At 59.8% G+C, this 27,396-nt stretch overlaps 2 protein-coding genes across 3 annotated transcripts in view; one reads left to right on the forward strand and one right to left on the reverse strand.

Annotated features, from left to right (window-relative positions):
- Positions 1-7,983: 7,983 nt before the first annotated feature.
- On the reverse strand, positions 7,984-10,763 carry LOC137757788 (transmembrane protein 185B). The gene has a single exon (XM_068534381.1). The coding sequence runs from the start codon at positions 10,323-10,325 to the stop codon at positions 9,273-9,275; it is 1,053 nt and encodes a 350-aa protein (XP_068390482.1). The 5' UTR covers positions 10,326-10,763; the 3' UTR covers positions 7,984-9,272.
- Positions 10,764-11,232: 469 nt separating this feature from the next.
- The window catches only part of LOC137757786 (ras-related protein Ral-B), a 66,857-nt gene continuing 50,693 nt past the window's right edge, over positions 11,233-27,396 (forward strand). The window contains exons 1-2 of one of the 2 annotated variants that reach the window (XM_068534375.1): positions 11,295-11,543; positions 16,343-16,460. In XM_068534375.1, the coding sequence (XP_068390476.1) occupies positions 11,387-11,543; positions 16,343-16,460 (275 nt within the window). In that variant the 5' untranslated portion in view covers positions 11,295-11,386. Of the gene's footprint in view, positions 11,544-16,342; positions 16,461-27,396 lie in introns of both variants that reach the window. The other variant, XM_068534376.1, reaches the window with a different exon arrangement.

The following is a 27,396-nucleotide window of genomic DNA, read 5'->3' on the forward strand; positions in this document are numbered from 1 at the left end:
TGGAGGACAATCCTGTCTTCAGGGAAGCAGAAGCAGCCAGAGGACGGAGAGGAAGAGCGCACACTCGGGGCCCGGAGAGAAAGGCGAGGGGCAACTCGGGGCGCGACGTTACGACCGAGACCTCCTGGAAGGTGAACCCTTGTTCCAGTTCAACCCTTATTTGAAAACTGTTGCAAAAAGGAACAGGAGAGGGAAGGCACACCAAATTACCTGAAGAAGATAGAATAACGGACCACTTGAAGATCATAGTAAAAACCTCCAAGCTGAGAAGTCCACGCCGTAGCCAGAAAAATCGCCGTTGGGAAGGGGGAGGTAGGAACTTCAAGTCCTTCCTGAGCTCGCGGGGAAAAGGGTGAATTTTCACCGAGTAGCCGTCTTTCCGAAGCAGCTGGGTCTCTGCCCTCCCAGGGCGCCTTCTGGGCGCTGGGAGTCGCAGCCGTCGTGACGGTGCGCGTGGGGCTCTTTCGGAAAGGGAGCTGCCCCGTGGGGCTGGAGGGGAGGAGGCCCGCAGGCTCAGGGCTGAGGTGGGGCTTCGCGCGGTCCTGCGCCTCCCGTCTGGCCCGTCACGGGGCGTTGCAGGAGCCCCGACGCGGCTGGAGGCCTGTGAGAGGGCTCGTTGCTCAAGTCTCTCGGAGGCCCCGTGGGGCGCGCGCGGGGGCACGGGCTGCAGGAGAGGCTGCAGGGGAGGCTGGAGGGAGGGCGGGCCCGGCCGGTGCCGGTGCCGGTGCCGGTGCCGGGTGATGGGAGGCCGTCCAGCCCCCGAGCCGCGGGGGCAGCAGGGGCGGGCTCGCTGACCTGGGGGACTTGCTGCCTGGGCTGCTCTGTCTGGCAGGTGTGGCCCTTCTGTCCCCCTCCAGGTCCCCGGCCGTCGCTTTCCCACGCTCTGTGCGCCTTTGAGCTGAGCCCCTCCGGCGCATCCAAACTCAGCAGGATGGTCCCCGAGCCGGAAGAGGTGCCGGGGCCCCTGTGCGGGGCGGGACACGGGGCCGCTCCGGGTCCCCACGCCCCTGCACCGAGGCCCGCGGGGCGCTGCTGGGGCAGCTGCGGGTAGGGGTGGCAGGGCTTGGCCATGGCCGGCAGGTGCGCGGCCCCGGGGAGGGGCTGCCGTGCCCGGCTCGGCTCGCCGGCCTCCCGGAGGCTGACGGTGCCGTCAGACCCCAGCCCAGGCCGTAGCGCCCTCTGGCTGAGCAGCCTGTGTCCCTCCGGCAGAAGCTGCTCTGTCCACGGAGATGGAAGGTCCAGGCCGCACCAAGAGAGCCCTGGGCTTGGCCCCGCCGCTGGGGCGCGGAACAGACTTTCGGACCCTGGTTGGCCTCCTGGGGCTGGAGGCGGCGGCCTGCGGGTCTAGAGGCACGTCTGCACCAGGTCAGCGCTGCCCTGGGAGCCCGGGCTTCAGCGCACCGCGAGGCCCCTGGCCGTGCCTGGCACGGCCGCGTCAGGGCTCTGGCCGGCCTTTGCCCGTCTCTTCCTGTGGCCTCGGGAGCTTTGCCCTCCCCCCCGCCCCCGGGCAGCCGAGCCTCACGTGTCTGTGAGGGGCTCTGGGTGCTTCTCACCACCCTTGCTTCCCGCGCCCCGACCTCCCGTCTCTCTGATTCTGCTTCTCCCTTCTCGTCCCCCCCCCCGGCCCGTCCAGGGGATGCCGGCTCGGGAGCTAGTGCCATGCCCTGGTTCACTAATGTCTGTCCTTCAGCCGCAGCGTGCCAGGCCCGCCGGAGACGGACAGCCTCGGGAGGCCCCGCCCCGGAGGGGTCAGCTTCTGGCCGCGGCGGGCTGAGCGCTGTGAGATGGCTGGGGAAGCCGGGGACCCTCAGCGCCCCCAGTGGGAAGGAGAGCTTTCCGGGGGAGGCGGTGCTGGCTTTCACCATCAGCTGCAGGCCTTCAGCAGGACCCCAAGCAGAGAGCCCTGGGGTGAGGCCTGCAGGTGTGGCCGGGGGTCTGGCAGCTGCCGGCCTTAGCAAAGGCTGCGGCCCTCCGCTCCGTGCAGCCGGCTCTGAGAGGAGCGATGGGGTGGGGGCCGCAGCAGCCCCTCTGGTGCCTCTCTGAGCTTCTGCAGACAAACCAACATCTGTCACCTGCCCACAGCCCCTGCTCACGCTGTGAGCCCTGCCTCTCAGTGCTCCGAGCCCTGCACCAGCCTGGTTATCCGGATGAACTTACCCGGGTGGGGTTTGAAGCAAGACCTCCCGACCCAGGACAGTTCCGCTGTTCCCATCCCGGCAGTGATCCTCGAGTCTCGCCTGCAGGGGCCCTCAGGTGAAGGGCGACCTCTCTGTGAAGGGGCCCGTGTTGTTTGGGGCCGGCTGGGAGCTCCTCCCCTCCTGGGGGGCTGGGAGCAGCTGCTGCCATGGATCCCAGGGAGGGCAGGGCCCCGTCGCTGTGGCGCGAGCGGGCGGCCGTGCCTCTCACCTCGCCCCGACGGCCAGGCCAGGGAGAGGCGTCCCGAACGGGGGCGGGGAGGGTCCCCAGCAGGCCTGGGGGGAGGTGGCTCTTCCAGTTGAGAAAGTCTCCCCAAACTGGCAGAAATCCTGCCACTTACAACTTAGACTCACTAGCTCCTGGAGGTTGGGGCCGCTCACCACGACCTTCGTGTTGGGGTGGGATCGCGCCCTCCAGAAAGATCTGGTCAGGTCCTTACCCCCGATACCTGCCATCTTGACCTCGTTTGGAAGCGGGGTCCGAGTCTGGGAGGGTCCCAAGCACGGGAGCTTCTGTCCCCGTGGAGCCTGGGGGCATCGCCCTCCTGGTTCCTCCACTTGGGCGCTCTCTGACCACAGACCAGTGGGAGTTGATGCAGGGAGTTGATGCTCACGTGGGCGGCACCCAACACTGACTCCATTTCCAGCCCCTCTCCTCTCTCTGGGGGATGGGGCGAAAATTCCAAGCGTCTAATCACAGTTTGGTCTTTCTGGTGACCAGCCCCACCCAGGAGCCACCCAGCGTCACCTCATGAGAACAAAAGATGCTCCCAGTACTTTAATCACTTAGGAATTTACAAGGAGTTCAGGAGCTCTGTGTCAGGGACCAGGGACAGAGACCAGTGTATATGTTTTCTGTGATCTCACATCACTGCACTTGGTACTCGGAAGGTGCTTGGGAAATGAGCTGAGTGTTAGGCTTGGTCCCCTGCCTTTGGGCCTTTCGTGCTTAGTGGGTGGGACTGAATTGTGTCCCCCTCCCCCCCCCCCAAAATTCATAAATCGAAGCCCCACCTCCCAATGTGATGGTAATGGGGACTTTGGGAGTTAATTAGGGTTAGATGAGGTTGTGAGGGTGGGGCCCCGTGATGGGATTAGTGCCCTTATACGAAGGGGCACCGGAGAGCTTGCTTCCTCTCTCTCTCTCGTCCCTGTGAGGTCACAGCTAGAATGGGGCCATCTGCCAGCCAGGAAGAGAGCCCTCACCAGAATCTGAAGGAGCAGGACCTGGTCTCAGATGTCCAGCCCCTGGAACTGTGAGAAATAAATGTGTTGTTTATGTCACCCAGTTGTTGTTAAGTCACCCAGTTGATAGTAGTCTTTCGTGGCAGCCTGAGCTGAGACTGTATTTTGGGCACATGGCTGTCACTTGACCTTGTGTGTGGGGGCTGCTGCCCCCCGAGGGAGGGGCCTGCGCCTTCTTCCTTTCTGGGTCTTTCCCTCCCACGGACCCCTGAGGCTGGCCCCGGGCCATCAGTGGAGCACTGGGTGGCCTGCTCTCACCTGCCAGGAGTCCTCAAGCAGCGTCTATAGGGCAGCAGGGTCTCGGGGACGTCCCAGGCAAGGCCCCGCCACCCCACCCGTGACTTCTGCCCAAAGCCTCCGGGGAGGATGGTGGCCGTTCAGAGGCTCCTCCGCCTGCGTGTTCTGGCCCCGTTGGCCTCTCGAGCCTGGGACTTGGGTCGAGGTGGCCGTGGCCCTGGTCTCCCAGCTCTTAGGGCTGTGCCTGATGCTTCAGAGCCCTGTGGTTACAGCATGCACCCCTGGTCTGGGGCAGAGTCTGGCCTGGTCCTCAGGGTCAGCCGGCAGACCAGGCTCAAGTGTCCTGTCCCAGGGGACAAGAGCTGGTCAGGGACCAAGGAGGGGCAAGTCAGGCCTTGTGTGGAGAAGGGGCCTTAAGTGATGCTCAGAACACTTAACCACCAGGACGGCGGGCCCTGCACCCCCCAAGCGAGAGTCCTGTCATCCAACAAGCTCGCTGGGGGGGGCGTGGCAGGGTAGCCCGGGGTCGGGGGTGGGAGTTGGGGCGGGCCACAAGGGGCGGGACTTCAGCCACGTCCCATTGTCCTTCCAGAGAGTTGCTCAGGTCAAGAAGCGGATGGGTGGGGAGGGTCGCGGTGCAGAGCGGAGGACGGAGGGCTGGCAGCACTCGTCCAGGAGGGGCAGCCCCTGCGACCCGGCCGTGAGGGGACCAGCAGGGGTTGGGGGGGACGAGAGGTGCGATGGAGCACGTGGCCCCAGATTCTGCACAAGGTGTCTGGACACAGGGTGGAGGCTGGGGGCGGCAGGGGAGCCCTGAGCCGCTGGGTGGAGGGAGGTGTCGCAACCCGCTTCCCCTCCCCGGCCCTTCAGGCAGCGATTTAACCACAGGACATCCTGAGAAGACAGAGAAGGTGGCCCGTGAGCACCAGGGGGGCCCGCTGTCCACCCCTGCTTCCCCTCGGCGGTCGGGGTCACTGCCCCCCCAGCCAACGCAGCCGCCCTGGGGGGGCTCTTGGGACAATAGTGTTGCTGCCACAGAAGGAGCGGGGCTTCTGGCCAGAACCCCGGCGCTCCGCCAGGCCCCTCATAGTTTTAGGTGAAATTAAATGAAAAAGCAACAGGACCAGCAAAGGGCTCGGGCCCCCCTCCCAGAATGAAGGTGAGAGTTACCCCACCGGTTACGTAACCAGACCACCCGAGGTGCCCGCGGAGGACAGCAGGGTGGTGGAGGGTCGCAGGGGAGGGCGCACCCTATGAGCCGTGCCCCGTCCGCCACAGCACGCGGAGTTGAACGCGTTTCACCCGATGTTCATTTTCCTTCCTCTCTCTTCCCCCCACTGCAGTACAGGGTAGCGGTTCTCAAAGTTTCTGGTCACGGGGCCGCTTCAACACTCTTAAACATTGGTGAGGACCCCAAGGCGCTTTTTTGTGAGTCGTAGCAGCGTTTTCCATGGTAGACAGGAAAGCCGACGACTTTAAAAAATATTAATTCTTTTAAAAACAATAAGTCCATTACATGTTAACTTTTTTTTTTAATGAAAAATGACAAGAAACGTGGTGAGTAGAGGAGTGGCATTGTTCTTGCACATTTGCAAACCTTTAGCGCCTGGCCTGGTGGGAGGCGGCTGCGCCCCGGACCTGCGCCCGCGTCTCACCTGCTGCAGAGCGTCGTCTCGGCTGAAGAATGAGGAGGGTCTGCTTCCCCCAGAGGTGTCGTGGGGAGGGGGGTGCTTGTGGACCCTGGGGTCCTCGGACCAAACTTGGAGGCCTGCTGTGGTGGTAACTTTAATCCACACGTTCTAGAATATACGGAGAACATGCAGAAGGAGAGGAGTAGGCGGCCTGCATTAAGAGGAGGACGAAGGAATCGATGGAGCAGCTCTGAGTCGTCCCTCCTCCCTGGGGGAAGGCGGAGCCCCTGCTTGGCCGCGAGGCCAGCTGCGAGGCCAGCTGCGTCAGGCCAGACGGGAGCCGTGATTTTGAAGCGTAAGCTCGTGAGGAGGATGAGCGTCCGTTTTCGTCATTGGCCTTGGTCACCCAGCAGATGGACGCCCTTCCCTTCTGGGCAGATCCTCTCCGAGCGTGTTTTGGCCGAGTCCGGCCTCCTCGTCCTCCGAGCGCTGAGGGAACCAGCTCACCTCCCGCCTCAGTTCTGGGGTCTGCGGGGCAAATGCACACCTGAGGTTTGCCCATCACACCTCCCTCCTGGTACCTGAATCTTGACCTCATGGCAGAGACGCCTGGGGAATTCCTCATAGCAGCAGGGGCCACACTGGTGGCGTCTGTCCCTTTGGTGGCAGTGTCTCGCGGCTGGTGGTGGGGACCGGCTGCAGCATTGCACCAGGTGGCCCCTGAGGTGCGAACCTGCTGGGCTTTCCGGCAACACAACTTCCCTCTGTCCCCACGTGCCCGCTGAGCTCGGTGCCGGCCTTCCTGCCAGCGTGCGAGCTCCCCGGATGCTCCTGACAGCGTCCTGTCCGGCAGGCCTGGCGGGAGGCTCTGCTTCGTCCCTCACCAGCTGTGCCGCCAGGCCCGTCTAGACTCCGCTTCTTCCTTGTCTCCCAGTACCTCCTACCTGGCTGGTCCCCCTGAGCCCAGGCTGGACCTTTCCAGAGCATCCTGCAGGGCCCCCAGAGAAACCCTCGGAGTCCAGCACTGTCATAAACCCATCCCGGGCGGAGCCCCGGTGACCCTCCACGCTTTACAGAGGGGTGTGAATGCAGGCTCTTCCTCATCTCACCTCAAATCCCCTCCCCGCCCACCCCCAGAGTCCCTTCTAATTGTTATTACAATATTAAACAGTGAACTTTTTAAAACGGGGAAAATCATTCATGTTTTACCACAAATTTTGTGATTCCTTTCCAGCCTTCAAAACTATCTTGTAACATCTTTGCAGACTGTGCCTTTGTTCCTTGGGCTTGAATTGGCCACCCCCTGAGGTCGGGCTTGGCCTTGTGCTTGGGCCAGCGGAACAGTGCACTTGGCATACAAGAGCAGGGGCTATAGGGGTGCTTGCGGGATTGGCTTGGCCTCTTGTGCTTCTGCCTTGAGAAGGGACATGGCCCTGGGAGCCGGAACAGAATCAGGGATGCGGGACGCTTCGTGGGACACACCTGGACCACAGCCATGGCCCGGAGTGTAAGTGCCAAACGCCCCAGAGCGAGAATTTGTAATTGGTAGGCCGCTGAGATTTTTGAGGTTGTTTGGCAGTAAAAGCTGACTAAGCATCTTAACAGGAGAAACTAGAGTTTCTCTGTAACAGAGTTACAGAATTTGACCCATGCTAAATACTGTGGATAGTCAAGAGATGCAGCAGCAATTAAGTAAATCCCCAGGCACAGCTGAGACTGTATTAACTTTTACAGATGAAACAACTTTCTACAAGCTGTGACTCCCCCTGTTTCTACTTAGTGGACTTGAGGCAGGAAAGAGGCCTGATGGGATAAGCAAGCTTGTCATTGCATCCAAGCAGTGGCTCTCCAACACCGGGCCACCTGGGGGTAGGAAGAGAGGAGGTGGGCTGGGTGAGTGTGGGGAGGGACCCCCCCAGGTTAGGAGGGATCGTTTTAGGTGTCAGCAAGCCCCCGGCCTCAAACTGTTAACTAGGAGGGGCTGGTTATCCTCCTGCTGCCCCCAAACCTGCCCTTCAGTCCCTTCACCAACCTCCTCCTTTGCTCCCATATCCTACCCAAGCGTAAGCCAAGGTCTTTGAGGTATCGTTCGGGGGCGGAAACAAAGGCGGGCCTGAAGTTCCGGGCAGAGGTCACCCCGAGGCCAGTAGCACCCTCCCAGGCGCTCTGCATACCCTGCTCTGGGCCCGGCCCCTCCCCCAGGCAGGCTGCTAGGACGAGCACCACCTTCCCGTCAATTTTAATTGTGTGCTTTGTGCGTGCGGGCCGGGGCCACATTCGAGTTGCTTTCCGATGGATCTGCACATCCATGTCTGGCTCAGAGTAGGTCCTCGACAAATGTTTGCTGAGAAAGCAAATGAATGAATCCTTGCTCATGAAATGTCACACCCACTGCTGCTCAGGGCTGCCGCCCGCATCCTGACGGCTGGCAGAAGCTGACTGTGGGCACGTGGTGACCTCGGTGCAGTTCTCCGTGACTAAACTGAGCTGCGGCACCCTCAGGCTTCCAGGGACCCAGGTTCCCGTGGGCCGGCTTTGCTGCTAGCGTGTCCTCTCACCAGGTAAATTGTTTGCTTAATTCATATGGAGCGCAGCTGAGATCATTTTTACTAGGCTGCTAGTTAAGAGAAACGGGTTCCCTCCAGCCTTCTCCCCAGTAATAATATCAATACTCCTTTTAATTTTAACCTTCTTTTGGAAGTATTTATTTGTTCTCAGTCACAAGAACATTGCTCTCCCAGGATCTGGTTTTTGCCCTTCTGATTCCCTGCTACCACCAGTACCTAAAGCAAAATTTAAAAAATAACCTGAACTATTACTTCCCTGTCGCTGCCAGATCAAAAAGTTTGGACCTTAAAGTAATACTTGATCCTGCTGACCATGTCCGGTTAAGGCCGCTCTCTCCAGCTTTCCAATGACAAGCACAAACACCACTTTATATCATGGCCAACTAATATTCTAAGATTCTTAGAAATGGACAAACCACCTTCTTCTTTTGGTTGTTCCTGAAGAGAAGAATTCAAGGTGCTAAATAAGTGTCACTTTAGGGTCTGGTACCACACTGGAGCATGTCACGTGTTCCCAAAGGATGGTGGCTCCTTCCAAGAGAGACCTCCAAGCTGCGCAGACGGAATCATCTAACACCTGAATATGAAGATCCCTGGGACTTTCAATCCCCATATTCACGCCCAGAATTTTAATAAGACCCCATGCCAGGTACATATTCATGTTTTAAGCAATCTTTAACAACCTCTGCAGTAGGCATCTCTCTTCACATATAAACTTAAAAAAATACTTTAACATAATACACCGTACTGCACAGAACTAGAATTCAACACATTACAGTGCTAAAACAGTCATATAAATATCATATATGGATGGATTCACTGCATTAGAAAAATTCACCTATTAGGCTGTTAAAGACCAGTATCGGCAAAGCCCAAAGAAAAACCATTCTAACAGTAGCAACACTAAAAATAACAACTATGAGGCTTATATGCAAGTGGTGGGAAAGAGAATGCTTTACATTTGCTACTATGTCACAACAGGCACAATCTGAAATACAATTTTACATTAGCAGTGTATAAAAATACTTTTCAAAACAATACTTTTGATAGGTATAGTACCACTTTAAAATCCCCAGCTGTGTAGTCACTGCATCTGAGGACCTGCCTGAACAACCCTATTCACTGCTCGCGGCTGGCTCACGACACCAGCCTGGAGAACAAGCGCGTCACAGAGGCGCACCGCGCACACACAGCCGCACAGTAAAATAGCCTCCTACGTCTCTGGTGAGTGCTGATGAGTCACTGATAGGCAGCAACCTCAAACGAGGCATGAAATGATGTTTGGAGCCTGTTTTCAGTTCCAGGTTTGGCATGGATGAGCAAAGAGGTCAAAGGAAGGTGGATTTTGTGTGTATAGGGTTTCTCTTCCACTTGTGGACACGCCCCAGAAGACGAGTTTAATCTGGCATATCAATACTTAACTTGGGGGGTGGGGGAACATATTTCCCAGGGCTCTGGGTTATCACCACCCTGGCCTTCTTTCCAAACATCGGAGCGATTTTAGGCGCTTCTGACGCCGATGTTTCTTCAGCATCTTCATTATCTTCATGATGTAAATCATAGGAAATGTTCCCATATTCTCTTAAAAATGGGAAAATTTCGAGCAGAAACTGACAGAAATCTCTGCGAATACCAAACCACCAGTGGTTGCCCCCTTTCCGCCTAAACGTTGTGGCCATCAACGTGATTAGCGAAAGCCAAAGGGGGACGAATACGGAGATGAAGGAGAACGCGTTGTGGCCGTCCAGCCTGTGCACCAGCAGAACCTCGAAGGTGAGCAGGGGCACCACGATCGTTATCCAGCTGATGGCCATGGTCACGTGTGTTCTTCGCTGCTCGGCAACCACATCCAGGGAGCGCAGAAACAGGAGGGACCAGACGATGTAATACAGGACCACCAGGCAGAGGAACGACATGAGGATCCAGAGCGGCACAAACACCACCAGCCACGGCCAGTGGATGATCCGGTCCAGCCTCAGGGCGATGAAGATGAACTGCAGGATGTTGACGGAGCACAGGATCTCCAGCTCCAGGGACCGGTCGTGTCGGAAGCCCCACACGCAGGCGGCCACGGACACGGGGGACACGAAGAAGAGCGGCATGAAGACCAGCAGCCAGAAGTGGGTCCCCCGCTCCACCCTGTCGCAGACCAGGACCTCGAACATGAGCAGCAGCAGATGGATGCCCACGGCGATCAGCATGGCCTTGAACTCTACGCAGGCCTCCCCCTCCGTGCGGTAGCGCGGGTTCCGCGCCCAGACGCCCGCGCCCACCGAGGCGCCCGCGAGGACCAGGAGCTTCCACAGCCAGATGGGGGCGAACACGGCCCAGCAGCTCCACTGGATGACGCCGTCCAGGCGGAGGGGCAGCAGCACGGAGAAGAGCAGCAGGCAGGCGTAGATGAGAAACTTACTCGGGTTGAAGTCCTGGAACAGGCCCCTGGGGTTCATGGCGAGGCCGCTGCCCGCTCCCCGGCGGGCGCCGCGTCTGCGCCGTTCCCGGCTCGCCGCCTCCCCCGCCGGCCCGCGACGGTTCTCGGCGGGCAGCAGCCGGGAACCCGCCGGGAGCAGCTTCCGGCCCGCGGCGCCGAGGAGCCGGAACACGTGCGCGCGCGGTCACGTGGCTCGGCCGGAAGCGCGTTGGGCGGGGCGTCCGCGCCCGCCCGCCGTCCCCCGGCGCCCCGCGGGGTCGGCCGGCGCGGAGTCGGCGAGCGGGGTCCTCTGTCCGTCCCGCTGCCCGCCTTCACGCCGTACCCATTTGCAAAGCAGCTACTGCGTGTGGCGCCGGGAGGGTCGGGGCGGGCGACTCGGGCCGGGTGCCTGGCGCGCTGCTGACGCCGCGGCCGGCCCGTTGGCAGCGAGCGGGCCGCGACCTCGGGCGGACGCTTCCTGGCGGCGCCGGGAGCAGGGAGGTGGGAGTGACCTCACATCCTCCGGGCCGGGCCAGGGGCGGGGCCGAGGAGCGGTGGGCGCGGCCTGCCGCGGGTGCCCCACCCTCGCCCGCTGCCGACCCGGGGGCTCCTGCCCCCGCGGGGGAGGCTCGGCGCCGGGCGAGCGGAGGCGGGGAACGGTGTGGGCGCGAGGCCGGGCGCGCGTGGGGGTTTGCGAGCGGGGCAGTGGGTGCCGTGACTGAAAGCGCTGGGCGGGCGCGCGCACGTGAGGGGGCGGGTCTGTGCCTGTGCCGGGGCGGGGGGCCCCGTGTGTGCGACCTGCGCCCGGGGCGGGTTGCGGGGCTGTACTTGGAACGGACGGCTTCCGGGGCCGGGCCCCACCTGGCGGGGCGCCGGCAGTCGTCGGGCTGCCTGTGCGGTGGCCGAGGCAGAGTGCCGGGGCCGTCTCACCCCAAAGGTGGAGGGTGGGTGCCGGGAGGGCGCTAGACGCCGCAGGGCCCCGCGGCTGAGTTCGGGGCAGCGGCTGCTTCCCGGAAGCCCCGGCCACCCGGCAGCCTAGGAGCAGAATGGAGATTCCGATTCAGGCTCTCACCTTTAAGTCCCTGATACTCATTTTGACGTATGTGGCACAGCTGCAGTCTGACTCTCGCAGAACGCTGTCGGGACAAGGGCTTTGCGGCCGGAGATCAAGAAATCTGGCTTCCAGACCCTGCCAGCCAGCCGCTGAGAAACCTGGGCGCGTTCGCCCCGTGCTGTCTTGGCCTCAGGGTCCTGGCTGGTGAGTCGGGGGCCGGCCGGGTGGTCTCCAGGGGCCAGCAGCGCCGCAGCTCCCCCGCTCCCCAGCCGGGCAGGCGCTGGAGGCCCCCTGCCTTCTCCAGGCTCCCGTGCAGAGCCCTGCCCTCCAGCCCCCCTGCCATCTGCCAGCACAGTGCTGGGCTCCGACGGGGAGGCCGCCAGGGGGACGCAACAAGGAAAGGGTTCCCGAGAGACAGGTGGGGGCCACGGTCCAGTCTCGGGAGCTGGCTTCCCCCAGTCGGCATCCACATGGTGTTGGTGAGGCCCGGTGCGGGGGTGGACAGTCCCAGCCCTCGGAGCTCTCCCAAAGCTTCGCCACCCTCACCTCAGCCGGGGCAGTCGGGGCGGCCTCGGGGGCGGGACTCCCGGCCGAGTGAGCCCTGCCAGGCCTCAGGGTTCAGCCCCAATCTCAGACACATGTCTTCAGGGCCCCTAATTTGTGAGGAACCCCTTGGGAGTCATTGCGGGGAGACCGTTAGCTGAGTGGGGTGCCAGCCTCTCACCCTCAACCCCTTCCTTCTATCCTGAGTCGCTCTAACCTGTTTGCCTTGCATCTTGGATTTTCTTTTACTATTCCCTTTCAGAAAGGGATTTGTCAGCTAAAACAGAATTTTAAATTCCAAACCCCTCTACCAACCCAACTATGAAGTGGGCTAATAGAAGCACTTGGGACCGTTTTGAGGATGAGATGAATCAATACATGGAAAACACTTTGCATTTAAAGACACGTGAGATATCAGTGCTACCACAGTGGGGAAAGCAAAGCTTCCAGAGGGGAGGGGCCGGCTGGCAACTCCACAGGGAGATGGCGGCCGAGCCCGGTCCCCTGGACCCTGTGGGGACAGGCAGGAACCCTGTGCCAGATGACCTCAGGGCCTTTGCTGCCAGCGTTGCGGCAGAGATGGGAGTTTGGAGGGTGTTTTCTCCTCTGCAGCTGCTCAGGACAGGCGTCTCGTTCTCCTCATCCAGGAGGGGGATCTTGCGATGGCCCCTCACCATCTGATGTGTCCTTGCTGCCCCCCTCCTGAGAGAGGTCGGAGCCTGCTTCCAGGTTTGAGGTGGAGCCACAGGGAAAGGGCTGCTGTCTGCCGCCCCCTTAGCCGGCTTTCCTGGGCCCCCAGGCCTGGACCCTCTGTTCTGTACGTGGACCCCTCTCCTTTGCTGTTTTCCCTAATGCGGTCAGTCTCTCGGGGACCTGCTCTTGTCCTTTTAGTTTTTTGGCCGTGCCACGAGGCGTGCTGGATCCTAGTTCCCTGACCAGGGATCGAACCCAGGCCCCCTGCGGTGGAAGCATGGAGTCCTAACCACTGGACCACCAGGGAATTCTCTGCCCTTGTCTTCATGTTGACCGTTAAAGCTAACAGATTGTTTGCTCTGTGCCAGGTGCTGACGACCCAGCCACCCGTGAGGCTGGCACACACCCCAGAGCGTAAAGGCTTTCATTTACAGAGCGCGTGTGTGTGTGTCCGTGCCCGGGTCCCCCAGCGCAGGCCTGCCATGCTGAGTCAGCGTGGGGGCCCGAGATGTGTCCGCATCCCACCACCTCCCCGCTGCTGCAGCATCCTCAGCTGGCCTGGGAGGCCGCCCCGAGCCTGCTCTGGCCCCCCTGTGGTCCCCTGCCAGCCTCCCGCCCTTCCCCGGAGTGTGCCGTGCTGCTCTCTCAGTCCTCAGGGCTGGCCCGCTGCCCCAGCCCCCTCCCTCCCGGCCCCCCAAGACCCAGGGCTTCAGGCCCGGGACAAGCTTCTCAACCCCTGCTGGACTGAGACCCTCCGCTGACCTCCCTTCACATCGGGGCCTTGGTTCCTGGGGGACTCCGTTCACTGGATTGAGTCTGTGTGCCCATCTTTCTGCTCCTGAGATTGGAGTTTGGACCCCTGGCCAGCACTTAGGTCATAGCGAGTGCTTACGGAGTGCTGGTGAGTGACTGAGTGAGCTCATTTGCGCCTGCTCAGGACGGGGTTTCTCCGGCCCGGGATCAGCTCTGAGCACGCGGGGCCGGGAGCCAGGCCCAGTCCCCAGGCCAGCATCGCGGGCCCTGTGCCATCCCCTCCCGGGCCAGGGCCAGCTGACTTGAGAGAACTCACGTATTCGCTCTCAGTTTCTAGTTGTGGCCGGCACAGCTTGCTGCAAACGTCGCAGCACAACAGTGCCTGTGAGTCGGGAGTCTGGGCGTTGGGCGCTCAGCGGGTTCCCTGCTTGAGTCTCACAGGCCGGAATCGAGGGCTGCGGTCCCTTCTGGAGGCTCTGGTGGGAGTCGGCCTCCAGGTTCATTTAGCTTCTCTGAGTTCAGTTCCCTGGAATTGTGGGACTGAGGTTCCCATTCCCTTGCCAGCCGTCAGCTGAGGATGGCTCTCAGCCTCCCGCATTCCTGGTCGGTGACCCCTTCACAGCCACCGACGTTGGGTTGAGTCTTCCCACTGTTGAATCGCTCCGGCTAAGCCTCCTGCGGCCTCTCTGCTGCCTGCCTTTTCTGTTTTTAAGGACTCGTGTGATTGCGTTGGGCCCAGCTAGATGGTCAGTCCCCCTGCCCCGACCCTGAGCAGCTGGGACTAGGGCAGGAGTCTGGGTGGGACCACGGTCCCCTGGCCCCAGGAAGCAGGATCCCCCCGCTGAATGTCCTCCAAGTAGGTGGCTGGGGCAGCGGGGTGACCTGGACAGAGAGCCCAGGGACATCTTCCCTTTCAGGCCTGTTTGGCTTTGCTTCCATCGGCTTCTTCACAAGGAGGCCGCAGCCCACCTGGCCCTTCGTGTCACCCTCGGCGCCCCAGTGCCCCTTGTCCCCCATCCCCCAGGCTAGCGTGCAAATCCTGGCGCTGATGTCCCCAAGCTCCGTGACCTTGGCAAGCAGCCCAGCCTCCGGCCCCCATCTGTGACATGGAGATAACCTCACAAAATTGTGAGCGTAAACCAAACAATGTGCTCACTGATCCTGTCCCGTGGGCGGCTGTCGTTTCTGTCTTGGCCGTACAGGAGGCGTCCCTGCTTCGGGAAGCCTGTCCTCCCTGCCGTGCAGTCAGTCCCGCGGCTCACAGCACTCTCCTTGCTCGCCCGGCTGTCCCTGGCACCCGCTGCATCTCCCAAGGGCAGGGCCCCGTCTTTCATGTCCGTATCCGCAGTTTCTAGCACAGGCCTGTACACAGTAAACGTGTCCAGGAAAGAACAGGCGGGCAGGAAGGACGCAGCTGACGCGGCATCTTTTCCACGTGCTGAGCAGCGGGCCAGAACAGCTTGTGAGCCCAGAGGTGCTGGCTTTGCAGGGAGGAGTCTGGGCTCCCACGAGGACGCCCTGGAGCAGCCCAGCCCCTCGTACCTGCGCCGGGCTCAGTATTTCAAAGCTCTGTGTCATCTGAAGCTCGTGTGGTGGCAGAGGTGCGACTCTCATTTCACAGGTGGGGAAACTAGACGCGACCACAGTCTGCTGCTGAACTTGCGGCTGCAGACTTTCTTCTGAGCCCTGCTGTTGGCCCGGCTGGTAGCTCGGCCTGTGCGGTAGCTCAGTCCGGTGAGAATGGCCCCGCTGAAGACCCAGACTCTGGTTGGGACCCCTGGAGACTTAGGCTCACGTTTTAGCAGCTTTTCCTCAACGAGTGTATTCATTTAAGAAATACGTATCGAGCATCTGCCCCGTGCCCTGGGCCCCGTCCTGACATGGGATACAGCATTGCTCAGCTCCGACCGCTTCTCCCATGCAGGTCCCTTCCCAGTTCAGGAGTCACCTCCTCCAAGAAGCCCTCCCTGACCAGCCCCTCCTTAACGTACATCACCCTGTTCTGTTTCTCCTGTTTCCTATATGGTCACTAAATACATGCTCACTTTAGGAACATCCAGAAAATGAAGAGTTGTTTAGAGAGAGAGAAAACTCTGGTCTTACTTCACTACCTACAGAAAATGCATATTAACATTTTAGTGTAGTTCTTTCCAGGTGGTCACCTCTGCAAAGACAGGTCATTATCCACCTGCCATTTTATTCTGCTTTTTGGTTTGACACGAATTCTGTGACTCACTTATTTGCATGTCTCTGGATCATGCACCGAACAATTGATGGTGTCTTACAGGCGCCGTCAGCCTGTGTTGAAACCCAGCTCTTCCAAAGGGGTCCTGTTTGCTTCTGACGGTCACCTGGGGGCACTGCCAACTCCAGAAGACTTTGCATTAAATTTCAAATAAATTCGGTTACAGCATTTGCTCGAGGGGTTTTCAGACCACGTCTGTAGCGCAAACTCAAGACTCCAGCCTGCGTGAGTCCTGGCTTGTTCTTGGTGTGTTCCCTCCCCACACCCGGGGCCGAGGTCGACACGCCATTTCCGTCTGACAGGGCTGTTTATCATTCCCCTTCCGTGCAGGGAATAGCCCCTTGGAGTCCCAGCTTTACTTACATGCCTCGTACTAGCTACCCCATCCGGGGAATTCTTTTTCCTTCGTGGTGCATGAGACAGCGATGTGTCTTATAATCAACGGTGTCTTCAGTGTGATGAAATACCGTAAAGAGAAACGTGTCTCAGATTCCCGTAAACACGTCTTTATGAGCATCTATTTAACGGCTGCACATTACCTCCCAGGGTTGCCTGCCGTCCTCGCTGTGTCTTGGCGTAATTTCTGTTCTTTTCTGTGGTCTTTCTTACTCCACACAGCTTCCTCTGCACTCGGATGATTTCTTTTGGGTAATTCCTGGAAATCGAATTGCCAGACTGAAGAAATGAATATTCCAAAGACCCTTAACACATAAAGTCTAGAGTTTTTGGAGGCTGATGTTTTTTTCTTTCTTCTGTGTCATCTTTGCAGAAACAGAGTTGGTGCGAATCTGCCTATACTGGCAGCAGCTGGCCGAGTGCTTTCGGGCTGGGAAACTCCACAAAGGTGAAGAATTAACGTTAACGAGGCAAAAAGGCCGAAATCAAAGGTAGACTCAGGTGTCGGGCTGCATAAGGTTGAACGTCAACTGAAAAATAGGACTGGCTTGGACATGCGTGTGTGCGGTCAGTGGTTAACTGGGGTCGATCACAGTGACCTCCAAATGTTAGGAACCCATAAACTGAGCCCCGGGATAATTTAATTTGAGGCATCCGAATAGAGTTAAACCTTATTTATTTATTTTTGGCTGCGTTGGGTCTTCGTCGCTGCTTGTGGGCTTTCTCGAGTTGTGGCAAGCGGGGGCTACTCTTCGTTGCGGTGCACAGGCTTCTCATTGCGGTGGCTTCTCTTGTTGCGGAGCACGGGCTCTAGGCGCACGGGCTTCAGTAGTTGCGGCATGCAGGCTCAGTAGTTGTGGCGCACGGGCTTAGTTGCTCCGCGGCATGTGGGATCTTCCCAGACCAGGGCTCGAACCTGTGTCCCCTGCATTGGCAGGCGGATTCTTAACCACTGTGCCACCAGGGAAGTCCCAGGACTTAAACTTTATTAATTCAAACTTTTTTGTGTGGTTGTGGGTAGAAGCTTCCTGAATGATGGAATGTTCAACAAATGGTAGGCCACTCAAGCATCCACCGTTTGTACTTAAATTGGCACCACCAGGACTTCCCTGGTGTCCAGTGGTTAAGACTGCGCTCCCAGTGCAGGGGACCTGGGGTTGATCCCTGGTCCAGGAACTAGATCCCACATGCCGCAACTAAGGAGCCCGCGTGCTGCAACTAAGACCCGGTGCAACCAGAATAAAAATAAATAAATATTTAAATAAATAAATCGGCACACCTCGGTGTCTTCAACAGTTTGCACGTGTCGTCTGAGCGTTCTTCTTCAGTCTCATGTACGCTATTAATTTACTCGGCCAAAGAGTCCTCTGTGGTGCTGAGATAACCCTCACTCCTGCTCTCACCTGGATTTGTCGTAAATTGCGGGCTGGTGTGTCGTGGATGGATGCTGTCTTTACTGGGGCAGAAACAAGACTGTCAAATTTGGGTCACAATTTCACCCTGGGTGCCTCTCATTCTTTCACTGACTGGTGTGAAGTAGCAAACGATAATAAACAAACAAACCAGTAAATACAAGAAATGCCTCTGCCTGTCCTTCAGAGCCAGGCCCTGCAGTCACCCCAGGAACCGTAGGGGGCTCCTGCCTTTAGAAAGCTGTCAGTCTGGCGTGTGGGGCACAGGGGAACACGGGGTCACCAGGCGTGGTGTCCCTGCTGCACAGCTTCAGTGGCTTCTCGTTTCTCAGGACCAAAGCCGAGCGCCCGCCCTGCCCTTCAAGGCCTGGTGGACCAGCCTCCGCCAGTCTCTCTGGCCTCATCTGACCGCTTGGCCCGCGGCTGCCTCCGGGGCGTCGTGGGCTTGAGTGCCTGCGCAGATGCCTGCCCGGGGGACGTGGCACTGAGCCTGGCCCCGCACACGAGCTTCAGGCCGTCCGCGCGTCCCCCCGCTGTGGTCGCCTCTGGGACTGGTACATGCCAGGCCCGTGGCCTTGGCCCCAAGGACTGCTGACTCCGTCATACAGGCAGAGGGCACAGACGCGGCACACTGAGCCACCCAGAGAGCCGTCCAGAGGCCCCCGGGCTGAAAGGGACTAAAAGTCAGCTGAAAACGAGAGGAAAAGAAGCGCTGGGAGTACGCCGTAGGGTGAAGATTGGGAGATGGGGGCAGGAGGCTGGAACAGAGCCTGGAACTAGACCGATGCTGAGACGCCCCTGCGGCGGTGATCCCCAAACTTCCCGGCACCAGGGACCGGTTTCGTGGAAGACAGTTTTTCCACGGTGAGGGGGGCACGGGTGGTTCAGGCAGTGATGCGAGAGCCATGGGGAGCGATGGGGAGCGGCAAGTGAAGCTTCGCCCGCCCACCCGCCCGCCACTCACCGCCTGCTGTGCCGGCCGGCTGCTAACAGGCCATGGACCGGTACCGGTCCGCGGCCCGGAGGTCGGGGACCCCCCCACCCGGGGTATTTCAGGTGAGTCACGGAAGGGACCGCCTGGATTCAAATCCCAGCTCTGTCATTTAACCAGATGACCCAGCGCCTGTGAGGCTCGGTTTTCTCCTCTGTGAGATGGGGATGGTAATGTTGGCCTCATGGGATGGAGGTGGGATGACAGAGGTGTAGGGCTGGCACATCCGGTCGATGACCAGTATCTGTACACACTCCCCTACTTCCTCTCTCACTTAAAGGAGAACTTCAGTTCTGTTAGTTAAATAACTAACCCAGATGACTGGCAACTAAGTCACTTCTCCACCCTGGGCCCAGGTCTGCTTTACCAGTTAAGGGGCCAGGGCAGGACAGAAGTCTTCAAATTCAGGTCCCAACGCAGCACTGCTGGCTAAAGAGGCAGTTACCTGGACCTCAACCCAGACTCCCCAGGTCAGAGTCCTTGGGGGTAGCACCTGGAACCCAAACTTTTTTAAAGCTCCCCGGATGATTCCAGCCAGCAGCAGGCTCTCAGAACCCTCAGCCCAACGGCCCCTGAAACGCCGTCTTAGCCCTGAGGGTCTGTGTTTCTCTTCCCACCAAATGCCCCGTGCCGCCTCTGTGGGGGTCTGGCGTCCGTGCATCTGGTCCAGAGTTCACCTCCTGCTTTCATCAGAGATGGGACGGTTCCCCTGCTGCTGACTCAGGTGATGAGACCCCGAGGCGGGACCACTAAGTCTAGGACTAAATCTGTAGCCCCGCCCAGTGCCCGGCCCTGGAGGTGGTTCGAGGAGAGGAAACAGCCAACCTCTGAGCCCGGGGCTGCTTTCTCACCACGAAATATCTGAATCTAAACGGAAAATATACATCTTTAAGGCTGGAGATGCATTACAGAATCAGAACCGAGACCAAGCAATCCCTTCCTTCTCGTGTAGCAAAGAAAATGAAATTCTGCAGAGTTCCTGCTGGTCTTAGATTTTTCTCTTTTAAGAACCTAAAAATTACTTACCGTCGCTGAGGTTCGTTCCAAGTTGCCCCTAACAGCTGTAAACTTCCCGGCTTTATCTAGGGAGCCCTCAGGGCGGTGAATTACTGTTCACGTAATGAATTCCTATTGCAAATCCAGCATTAGCAGATTTCCCCCATGAAGACAGATAATTTCTTGAACTCCAAGTGCTTTTATGGAGCAGGGGGTTGAGGGAAAGAGGTTTTACTTTACAGTCTCTAAGTGGATGATTTAAAAAAGCTCAGTAAAATGGTTTTACTGGCCATCAGGGCCACCACAACAGATGTATCCGCAAAGGAAACGCCATCAATTACACGGTTGGGGTGCTGGGGTGTGTGGGGAGCGGAGGTACGAAGAACACCTGGGATGGTTTTTTTTAATTAACAAAAAATATGAACGCATTTGGAAGTAAATAGAAGGCCCAGTTTTCCCCTTTTGGGCTGAGAGGGTCTTCGGGAGCGAGAGGCAGGAAAACAGTTTTCACCGTTAAATATGATAACGATGACCATGGCAGTGACAGAGTAAGAAGAACTGAGGTTTATTCGCATGGGGAGTGGGGGTGCCCACATTCCGGGCGGACGCTGACCGAGTGTCTGACCGAGGCCCCGGCCGGGCTGTGCACCCGGGGTCCCTGCCCTTCGCTGCCCTGTCTGCACAGTAGCGCAGGGGGAAGACGGAGCGCGTCCACGCTAGCGCTAAGTGGGACACACAGCCAGGAAAAGCCCAGAGGGTTTCTGCCAAACAGCTGATGAGAAGTTGGTTGGTTGTTTGTTTTTCTTTCCTGCCATTTTATTACAGTGAAGTTTAACAGCAGAGAAAAGTCACATGACCTTGGTGGATCGAGAAGTTGGCTTTAAAGAATCATTTCCTAAATAATCAGTTTCTCACCATTAAAAAAAAAGTATGTTTTGACCTCGGGCGAATACAGAGGGCTGTGGATGAGAACCTCTTTTCTGACATAATAATACAGGCAGTGCCGGGGGGTGGGATTTTGGAAAGATGCTGGGAGGGGTCCTTGCCCCTCCCCCAGGGCCCCGGGTACTGGGAGGTCACGGCTGCCAGGAGCAGCGAGTTGGGTGAGGTTAGTGGCCGGGCAGGCACGGAGAGCTGGTTTTTCTCCTTTTCTTGTGAGCTTGGTCAGAACGTGAAACTCCCATGTCTGTCCTGGGTAGCGCAGATCCGAGCAGCAGACCCTGCCGGCTTCCCGTGAGCGAGGTTCTGCAGCGGCTGCTGCATTGTCCCCATCTTCCAGTGGAGAAGTCTGGATGGAATCACCCCTTCGTTTCCACCTGAACACGGGGACCAGAGGAGGTGGGGCGGGGAGAACAGGGCCTCAGACCCGGGCTGGGCCGGCCTCTCAGCACACGGAGCAGGCCCTGGCATCAAGCTGCGTCTCCTCCTCCCGGAAAGCAAACACCCTCAGCAGGGCTGGCGAAGGGCACGGTCTGGGGCCCTGCTTCTTCCAGCTCCTCGGCCCGCCGTTGTGTGGTCCCTGCGCTTGTCCCGCCCCGCCCCGTCTGCTGGCCCGGCTGCTTCCAGGCCTAGTGCCCTTGGGGCAGCTTCTCTCTGGCGGGGGTAGCGCTGTGAGCCTAAGGCTGGGTTTTCTGTGGGGCGGCCCTGGTCTGCATCCCACCTTTGCTGCGCCCTGGCTGCAAGACCTCAGGCACACAGCTCGGTCATCGCACCTCTGTTCTCTTTACTGTTAGATGGGGCGATGCGAGGACCCAGGAGGGCAGCTGTGGGACTGGCGGAGGGCAGGCTCACGAAGCGCTGGGCCAGTCCTGGCGTGTGGGAAGCCATGCCAAGGACTGTCGGCCGCCCTTCTGGTTAGAAAGCAGTCGTGCCGTCTTCAGCCTCCATCCACGGATTCCCTTGGACAGAGTCCGGGGCGCGCTGGCTGCCGGCTGCAATGCTTCCACTCCAGTCTGATCCCTTTCTCTCTTGGATTAGAAAGAGGTCTTGTAGAAGCCGTGTGCTGACCTCTGTCAAGGTCAGCATTTTGTATGCAGCTTTGGAGAAGGGAGTGGGATTTTATTGCCTCTTTGGTGGGAAAAATTACGTATTGTTTGGGTCCGTGCTCAACCCTGACGCCCTTGTGCGATGGGGACACTTCTGCAGCGGTGGATCCACCAGGGGGGCGGTGTGGGTGTGTGTGTGTGCTCACGCGCGGGGTTATCTTTTGTCCTCAGAGCCAGGACCCCGTCTCTAGGTGGCATTGGAGAGGGTGGGGGGCCGGGGTGCCCATGTCCCCACCCCTAAGGCTGGATTCAAGCTTTTGTTTTTTTTAATTTATTTTATTGAAGTGTAGTTGATTTACAGTGTCGTGTTAATTTCTGCTACACAGCAAAGTGATTCAGTTACACATATATATACATTCTTTTTCATGTTCTTTTCCATGATGGTTTATCACAGAATATTGAATAAAGTTCCCTGTGCTCTACAGGAGCCCCTTGTTGTTCATCCATTCTATAGATGACAATTTGCGTCTGCTGACCCCAAACTCCCACTCCATCCCTCCCCCGCCCCCTGACCCTTGGCAACCACAGGTCTGTTCTCTGTGTCTGTGAGTCTGTTTCTGTTTCGTAGATAAGTTCATTTGTGTCGTATTTTAGATTCCGCATATAAGTGATATCAATATGGTATTTGTCTTTCTCTGTCTGGCTTACTTCACTTAGTGTGATCATCTCTAGGTCCAACCATGTTGCTGCAAATGGCGTTATTTCATTCTTTTTTATGGCTGAGTAGTATTCTCAAGCTTTTATTTTGTCTGAACCCCTCATTTGGACGCAGCTGGATCCCTCTCTTACATAAATCATAGTGAACACGTACATGGCCTGTATGGTGAGCCGGGACACTTGCAGGCTGGGGAGCAGGTAGGATCGTCGTCCGCATCCGGACCCCCGAGGGTCCCGAGGCTCAGAGCGGACAGGACTTGCTCAGCTCAGACGCTGGGGCAGCAGGGCCAGTGGGCACAGGTGGGCCAGCTCCAGAGTCTCGGTGCACAGCCTCCTTCCACCCAGTGAGGAGAAAGTAGCGTTTGCTGAGCGCCTACTACGTTCCAAGCGTGATGTAGGAAAACGTGGCTGAAATCCCTGAGGCATTCCTTCCTCCCAGGAAGAGGGGCGGATGGGCAGCAGGCGGCTCTGCCCCCCTGGGCCTGACTCTGCCAGCCTGGAGCCGACGGGACGAGGCACTGTCGGGGCGGCGGGGCCGTCGCTGGAGGAGGGCAGAGCCGCGGGCAGCCTCGGCTCTCCCTGCAGGCAGACAACCCGGAACACAGCTGCGGGGCTGGCTGGGTGCCCGCCCGTCCCATAGGGCCTCCCTGAGCGTGGAAGCTGTCAGCCCGGCCCCCAGGGCTGCTCGCCCAGGCTCATCACACAGGTGGGCACAGCCCAGGTGCCTGACGGTTCCGGCTTCAGGGTCACGGGCTCGCCACCGGAGCCCCCGTGGGACACCCAGGAGCTCTGACTCGGCACTTTGGGTTGCAGAATCCCACAAGCAGTTAATGTGGGCTGGTGGGGAAATCCGTCTGCCGGTGGTTTGGGCAGACCTCCGATCTCTTGTGAGACGGAAGGTGCAGGGCGTGCGCTGGGGCTACGGCTTGGGGCTGCCGCCACCAAGGGGGACAGGGACCGCTTCCCCCCGCCGCCGTGCCCGCCTGCCAAGTGCGGTGGGTGAAGCCAGGCCGGGGCTCTCCCGGCAGCCGTGCCTCCCCCGTAAGTGCCCCCAGTCCCGCTTTTCTCGCGCCCCGAGCGACAGCTCCCTGCACCCCCAGGCAGTTCCTTGGCTGCCGCATCACATGGTCAAGGTGAGGGCCGAGGTGCCGCCCGCCGGACGCAGAGCCGGGAGCCTGGGCGGGCCCTGCGGGGCGGAGGCGGGGTGCCCTTGCTGCCCGGCCTCCTTGCGGCCGCAGGGCCTGGGGCTGTCCTCTGAAGGCTCTGGGACAAGCACAGGGAGGCTGACTTGCGGGATCCCAGATCGTAACGGGGGCCTCTGTGTCGGGAGCTCGTCTCCTGCGGGTGGGTTGGCGCCCTTCCTCGCTCGCTGGGCAGACGGTCCCTGTTTCCCCGTCACCCTCCGCGTGCTGCCCGGCTGCGGGGCTTCCGGGCATCGGCGGGAGTGGGGTGTGTGGCGAGCTTGCGAGGCCGGAGCTGGGGGCAGCTCGTGGGTGTGATCTCGCGGGGGTGGGGGGTGGGGGTGGGGACAGCGGTGAGCGGTCCTGAAGCGAGATCTGCGCTCCCGGAGCAGGAGTTGGAGCTGGGCGGCTGGGATGAAAACCAGGAATCCTAGCCGAGTCCGCCCGGGGCCGGAGGCTCGGAGCACCATGGCCCTGGCTCTTTCCCCCGTTTGAAAGCAAGAGTGTTTCAAGGAGGCAAAATCTGCAGAAACAGGTACGAAGTTTCTTATTAGAGACACAGCACAGCTATGGGAGAGCTCCACGCAGAGAAGCAGTTTATTAATTTGAGGCAGAAGCAGGGCGGAAATACACACCCAGAGAGAGAGGTGTGGGCGTCCTCTCTGCTGGGGAGGAGCTCAGGAAGGGGGCGATTTAAGTCCCTTCTGTAGGACAGGCCTTCTGGCCTTTGTTTACCTTTGGCCAGTTATCTCATTTCTTTTCTCACACCTGACTGGTCCCAGGAACCTCCCCACGTGCGTGCGCAACTTTTTGCTGCGAGGGATCCCGGCGCAGAGGCCTGTGGGTGCATGTGCACACTTATTACGGGGTGGGGCCCGGGTGGGGCTCCTCCCTCTTGACCCCCAAGGGGCCTTCGTGCGCGCGTGCAGGCAGGACGTTCTCCTTGACCTCAGGAGCGGGCGCCTCATCTCTCTACTTCAGCGGAGCTCAGCTTCTGCCACCAGCTTTGTCCTTGGAGTGCGTGGGTGAGACCCGAGCTTCAGCGTTGCTCCTCGTGACAAACCCCCGGTGTCCGGCCCAGGGGCCCATCCATCTCCTACCTCAGGCGGGTCTCAGAGAAAGAGGCCGCCGGGCCCCGCCGTTGCCCTGGCACGTGCCCGGGTGCAGGTGGGCGCCCCCCACACACACCTCGAAGGAACCCTGACCCCAGTCACAGCCCAGGGCAGAGGCTGAGGGAAGCTGAATCAAGGGGTCCCGAGCCTGGGCCCCCTGGAGGGGCAGAGGTGGGTCGGGGAAGGGCGGTGACGGTGGCTTTGCTCCACAGTCATCTCTGCGGGCTGAGATTCCGGGGTCTCTCCCGCTGGCCCCGCAGCCTCCCGGGCAGGGCTTTCCACGTCGGGGTGTCAGCGAGGGCGGCCCGTCCCTGAAACGCCACCTCCTGCTGGTCTGATGCTGTCCGCGGCCGCGGCCCGCAGGCTTCTTCCCGCCACCCCCGGCCTCTGCGCTGCTGGACTCCGCTGCGTGCAGCCCGTTTCCTCCGCGAAACGGCCACTCTCAGCCTTGCCGCCCCTCCAGGGCTTCCCCCGCCCCGGGCCTTTGTTTCTCTCAGCCCCGGCCCTTGTCCTTCTCTCTCACCCTCCTTCGTGTTGCCAGAACCCTCTTCGTTTCTGCTAGCCCGGTTCTCCACAGCCCCGAGTCCTGGGACGCATCTGGCCGCCTGCCTCACTCTGCCGTGCCGACTCTTTGCCCTGCAGTCGTCTGGAATCCTCTCTTCCTCCAGGTCCTCGGTTCCTTCCCTGCAAGATGGATGGGACAGTACCACGTCGGGGATTTGTCGTGAAGATTGTCTGCCATGACCTGCTTCTGTCCTTTCCTGGAAGGCAGCTGGGGGGTGGAGTTTGACGGAGGCGTAGACAGCGGGGAGCTCCGGGGGAGGGGCGCGAAGACTGGGGGAGCCGCAGGGCGTTCCTCGGGGGAGGCTGCCGGCCTGGGCCTGGCTGGGAGGCAGGGAGGTCACGGAAGGGGTCACGGGGTCAAGGCCAGGCCTTGAATTGTGTGTGGAGGGTCCGGGGGTTGGGGGGCGCCCCAGGGGAGGCTTCGGCGGAGACCCTGGCCCAGGCCTCCCTGCCCGCCCGCCCATCCTGGAATAAGAGGTGGAGAACTTGGACGCGCTCCGCAGAGATGTCTTGCGCGCGGCCTGGGTAAGGAAGATGGAGGGTCCTTCCTCAGGACCCCAGCCTTCCTTCCCCGGTGCCCTCCCACTTCCTCGGGTTGGACTCCAGTTCTACGCCGACACCCTGTCTGTCTGTCTGTCCGTCCGTCTGTCTGCCGGGCGCCGGCTCCTTTCTGGACTTCACTCTTCCGCTCCGTTTCCCTCCGCTGCTCCCTCAGCTTCAAGTGAGCAGAGCTTTGAGCACCAGCCACGTGGGGCCGAGGGGAGGGGGCACAGCCGGCCTCGCCTTCCCCGGCCCCCCTCCCTGTGCCCCACGAGGGCGCCACTAGCGTGTGGTCGCCACGTCGTTGTGCGATGAATGCTTATCGAGTGCAGGCATCTCCGGGTGTTCAGTGGGCGCCCAATGATGTCACCCCCCCCTATAGTTTAGATGCCAGGATTTGAGGGCGGGGGCAGGAGCGACAAGCCGTGGAGGAGGTGACCGACTCTACCCCGTCAGGTTATCTGTCCGCGTCTCAGCGCATTCCAGGAGGTCACATGCTGATGGGCGTGTGGCCCAGGTGACCTGTGACTGTAAAGGTTCGGGGCGGGAGGGACCACAGGAGACGCCGTGCCTCTGTTCCACGTTCTGAAATGTGCTGGCCCCCTTCTGAAATGGTTCACTTGTCTTATCACTGAGCTTGGCAGCCACTGGGGAATTTCTGGAGGGAGGAGGGGACCCTGGAAGGAAACCGCCCTTGGACCCATTGTTTCCTTAGAAGCCCAAACACAAAGAAAGGATGGAGTGGAGGTGGAGCTGCAGAGGGGCTTGTTTTTTCCCTTCAGATCCAGCCAGCCCCAGTCGGAAAAGGAAGGCTGTTATCCTTTTAGGCCAGTGCTTTGTTTCCTCTCCAGAGGGTCTGCATGCAGGTGGGATTTTGGCAGCTGGGGACGGGGGTGGGAGGAGGGGAGCTTCTGCATGAAATCATGGCCTGCAGGTGGGTGCAGCGAGTGGGACCCAGGTTGTCCTGCCGGGCTGCACGGCGCCCCTGGGATTCAGGTGTTAGCCTTCTCACGTGGGAGGAGAAGCTCAGAGAGGTGAGGGGGCTTGCCCGGGGTCACACAGCAGGTGGTGATGGGGCGTCCCCCTTGGTGGGAGAAGCAGCGGGATACACACAGGCCTGCCCTCCCCAGTCTCGTTGTGGATCATCCCAGGCCTTCCGTCCATCGGCGCTTCCCATGCCCACATGCCAGCCTCTGGTGGTGCCTTCTACTGTGTGTGCCACGGGGTCGGTGAGGGGCGGCTTCCAGGCATCAAGTGCGAGTGCTGGGGACTTTGGGAGACGGTGTCCTCACGGTGGGGTTCCCGGCCGCCACCGAGCCTGCCTCTGGGTGGGGCAGTGGGAGCCCAGCTCCAGGGGAAGAGGGACGGCCTCTCCTGGGGACCAGGAACAGGGGCGGAGTCAGTGCTGGAAGCTGGCTGGGCAGCGCGGCCGTGGGACCCTGACCCCGACAGTCACCGGGCGGTTCGTCCTCTGCCCTGTGGGGCTGGCGGGGAGAACCCGCGCCCCCTGCCTGCCCTCTGACCCGACCCCCAGAGGGCCTATCCTGAGCCTGCCCGAGAGGGTGGACTGAGGTGGCCCCAGCTGTAAATAATCCCCGGGGGCCACAGGCTCACGGTCCCCCGCAGGGAGAGAAACAGCCCGTTTGCCTCCCCGGGACCCAGAGGACCAGGGGAGGAAGCTCGGGACAGAATCGCGGGTCTGATACCCACGATTTGCCTGCGGGGAGCGGGGTCCAGAAGCAAGGGGACGGCCACCTCACAGCCCTTAGGATGGCTGCTATGAAAAAGCAGAAAATAAGTGTGGATGTGGATGTGAAGAGATTGGAACCCTTGCCCACTGTTGGTGGGAATGTAAAATGGTGCAGCCACTGCGGAAAACAGTGTGGAGGGCCCTCGAGAAGTTAAGAATAGAACTACTATATGGTTGCA

The sequence above is a fragment of the Eschrichtius robustus genome, unplaced genomic scaffold (assembly GCF_028021215.1).
Source record: "Eschrichtius robustus isolate mEscRob2 unplaced genomic scaffold, mEscRob2.pri scaffold_403, whole genome shotgun sequence".
Taxonomy (NCBI): domain Eukaryota; kingdom Metazoa; phylum Chordata; class Mammalia; order Artiodactyla; family Eschrichtiidae; genus Eschrichtius; species Eschrichtius robustus.

Bases quoted from the DNA above. Each gene is read 5' to 3' on its own strand.
- LOC137757788 (XM_068534381.1), bottom strand. From the start codon at position 10,325: ATGAACCCCAGGGGCCTGTTCCAGGACTTCAACCCGAGTAAGTTTCTC.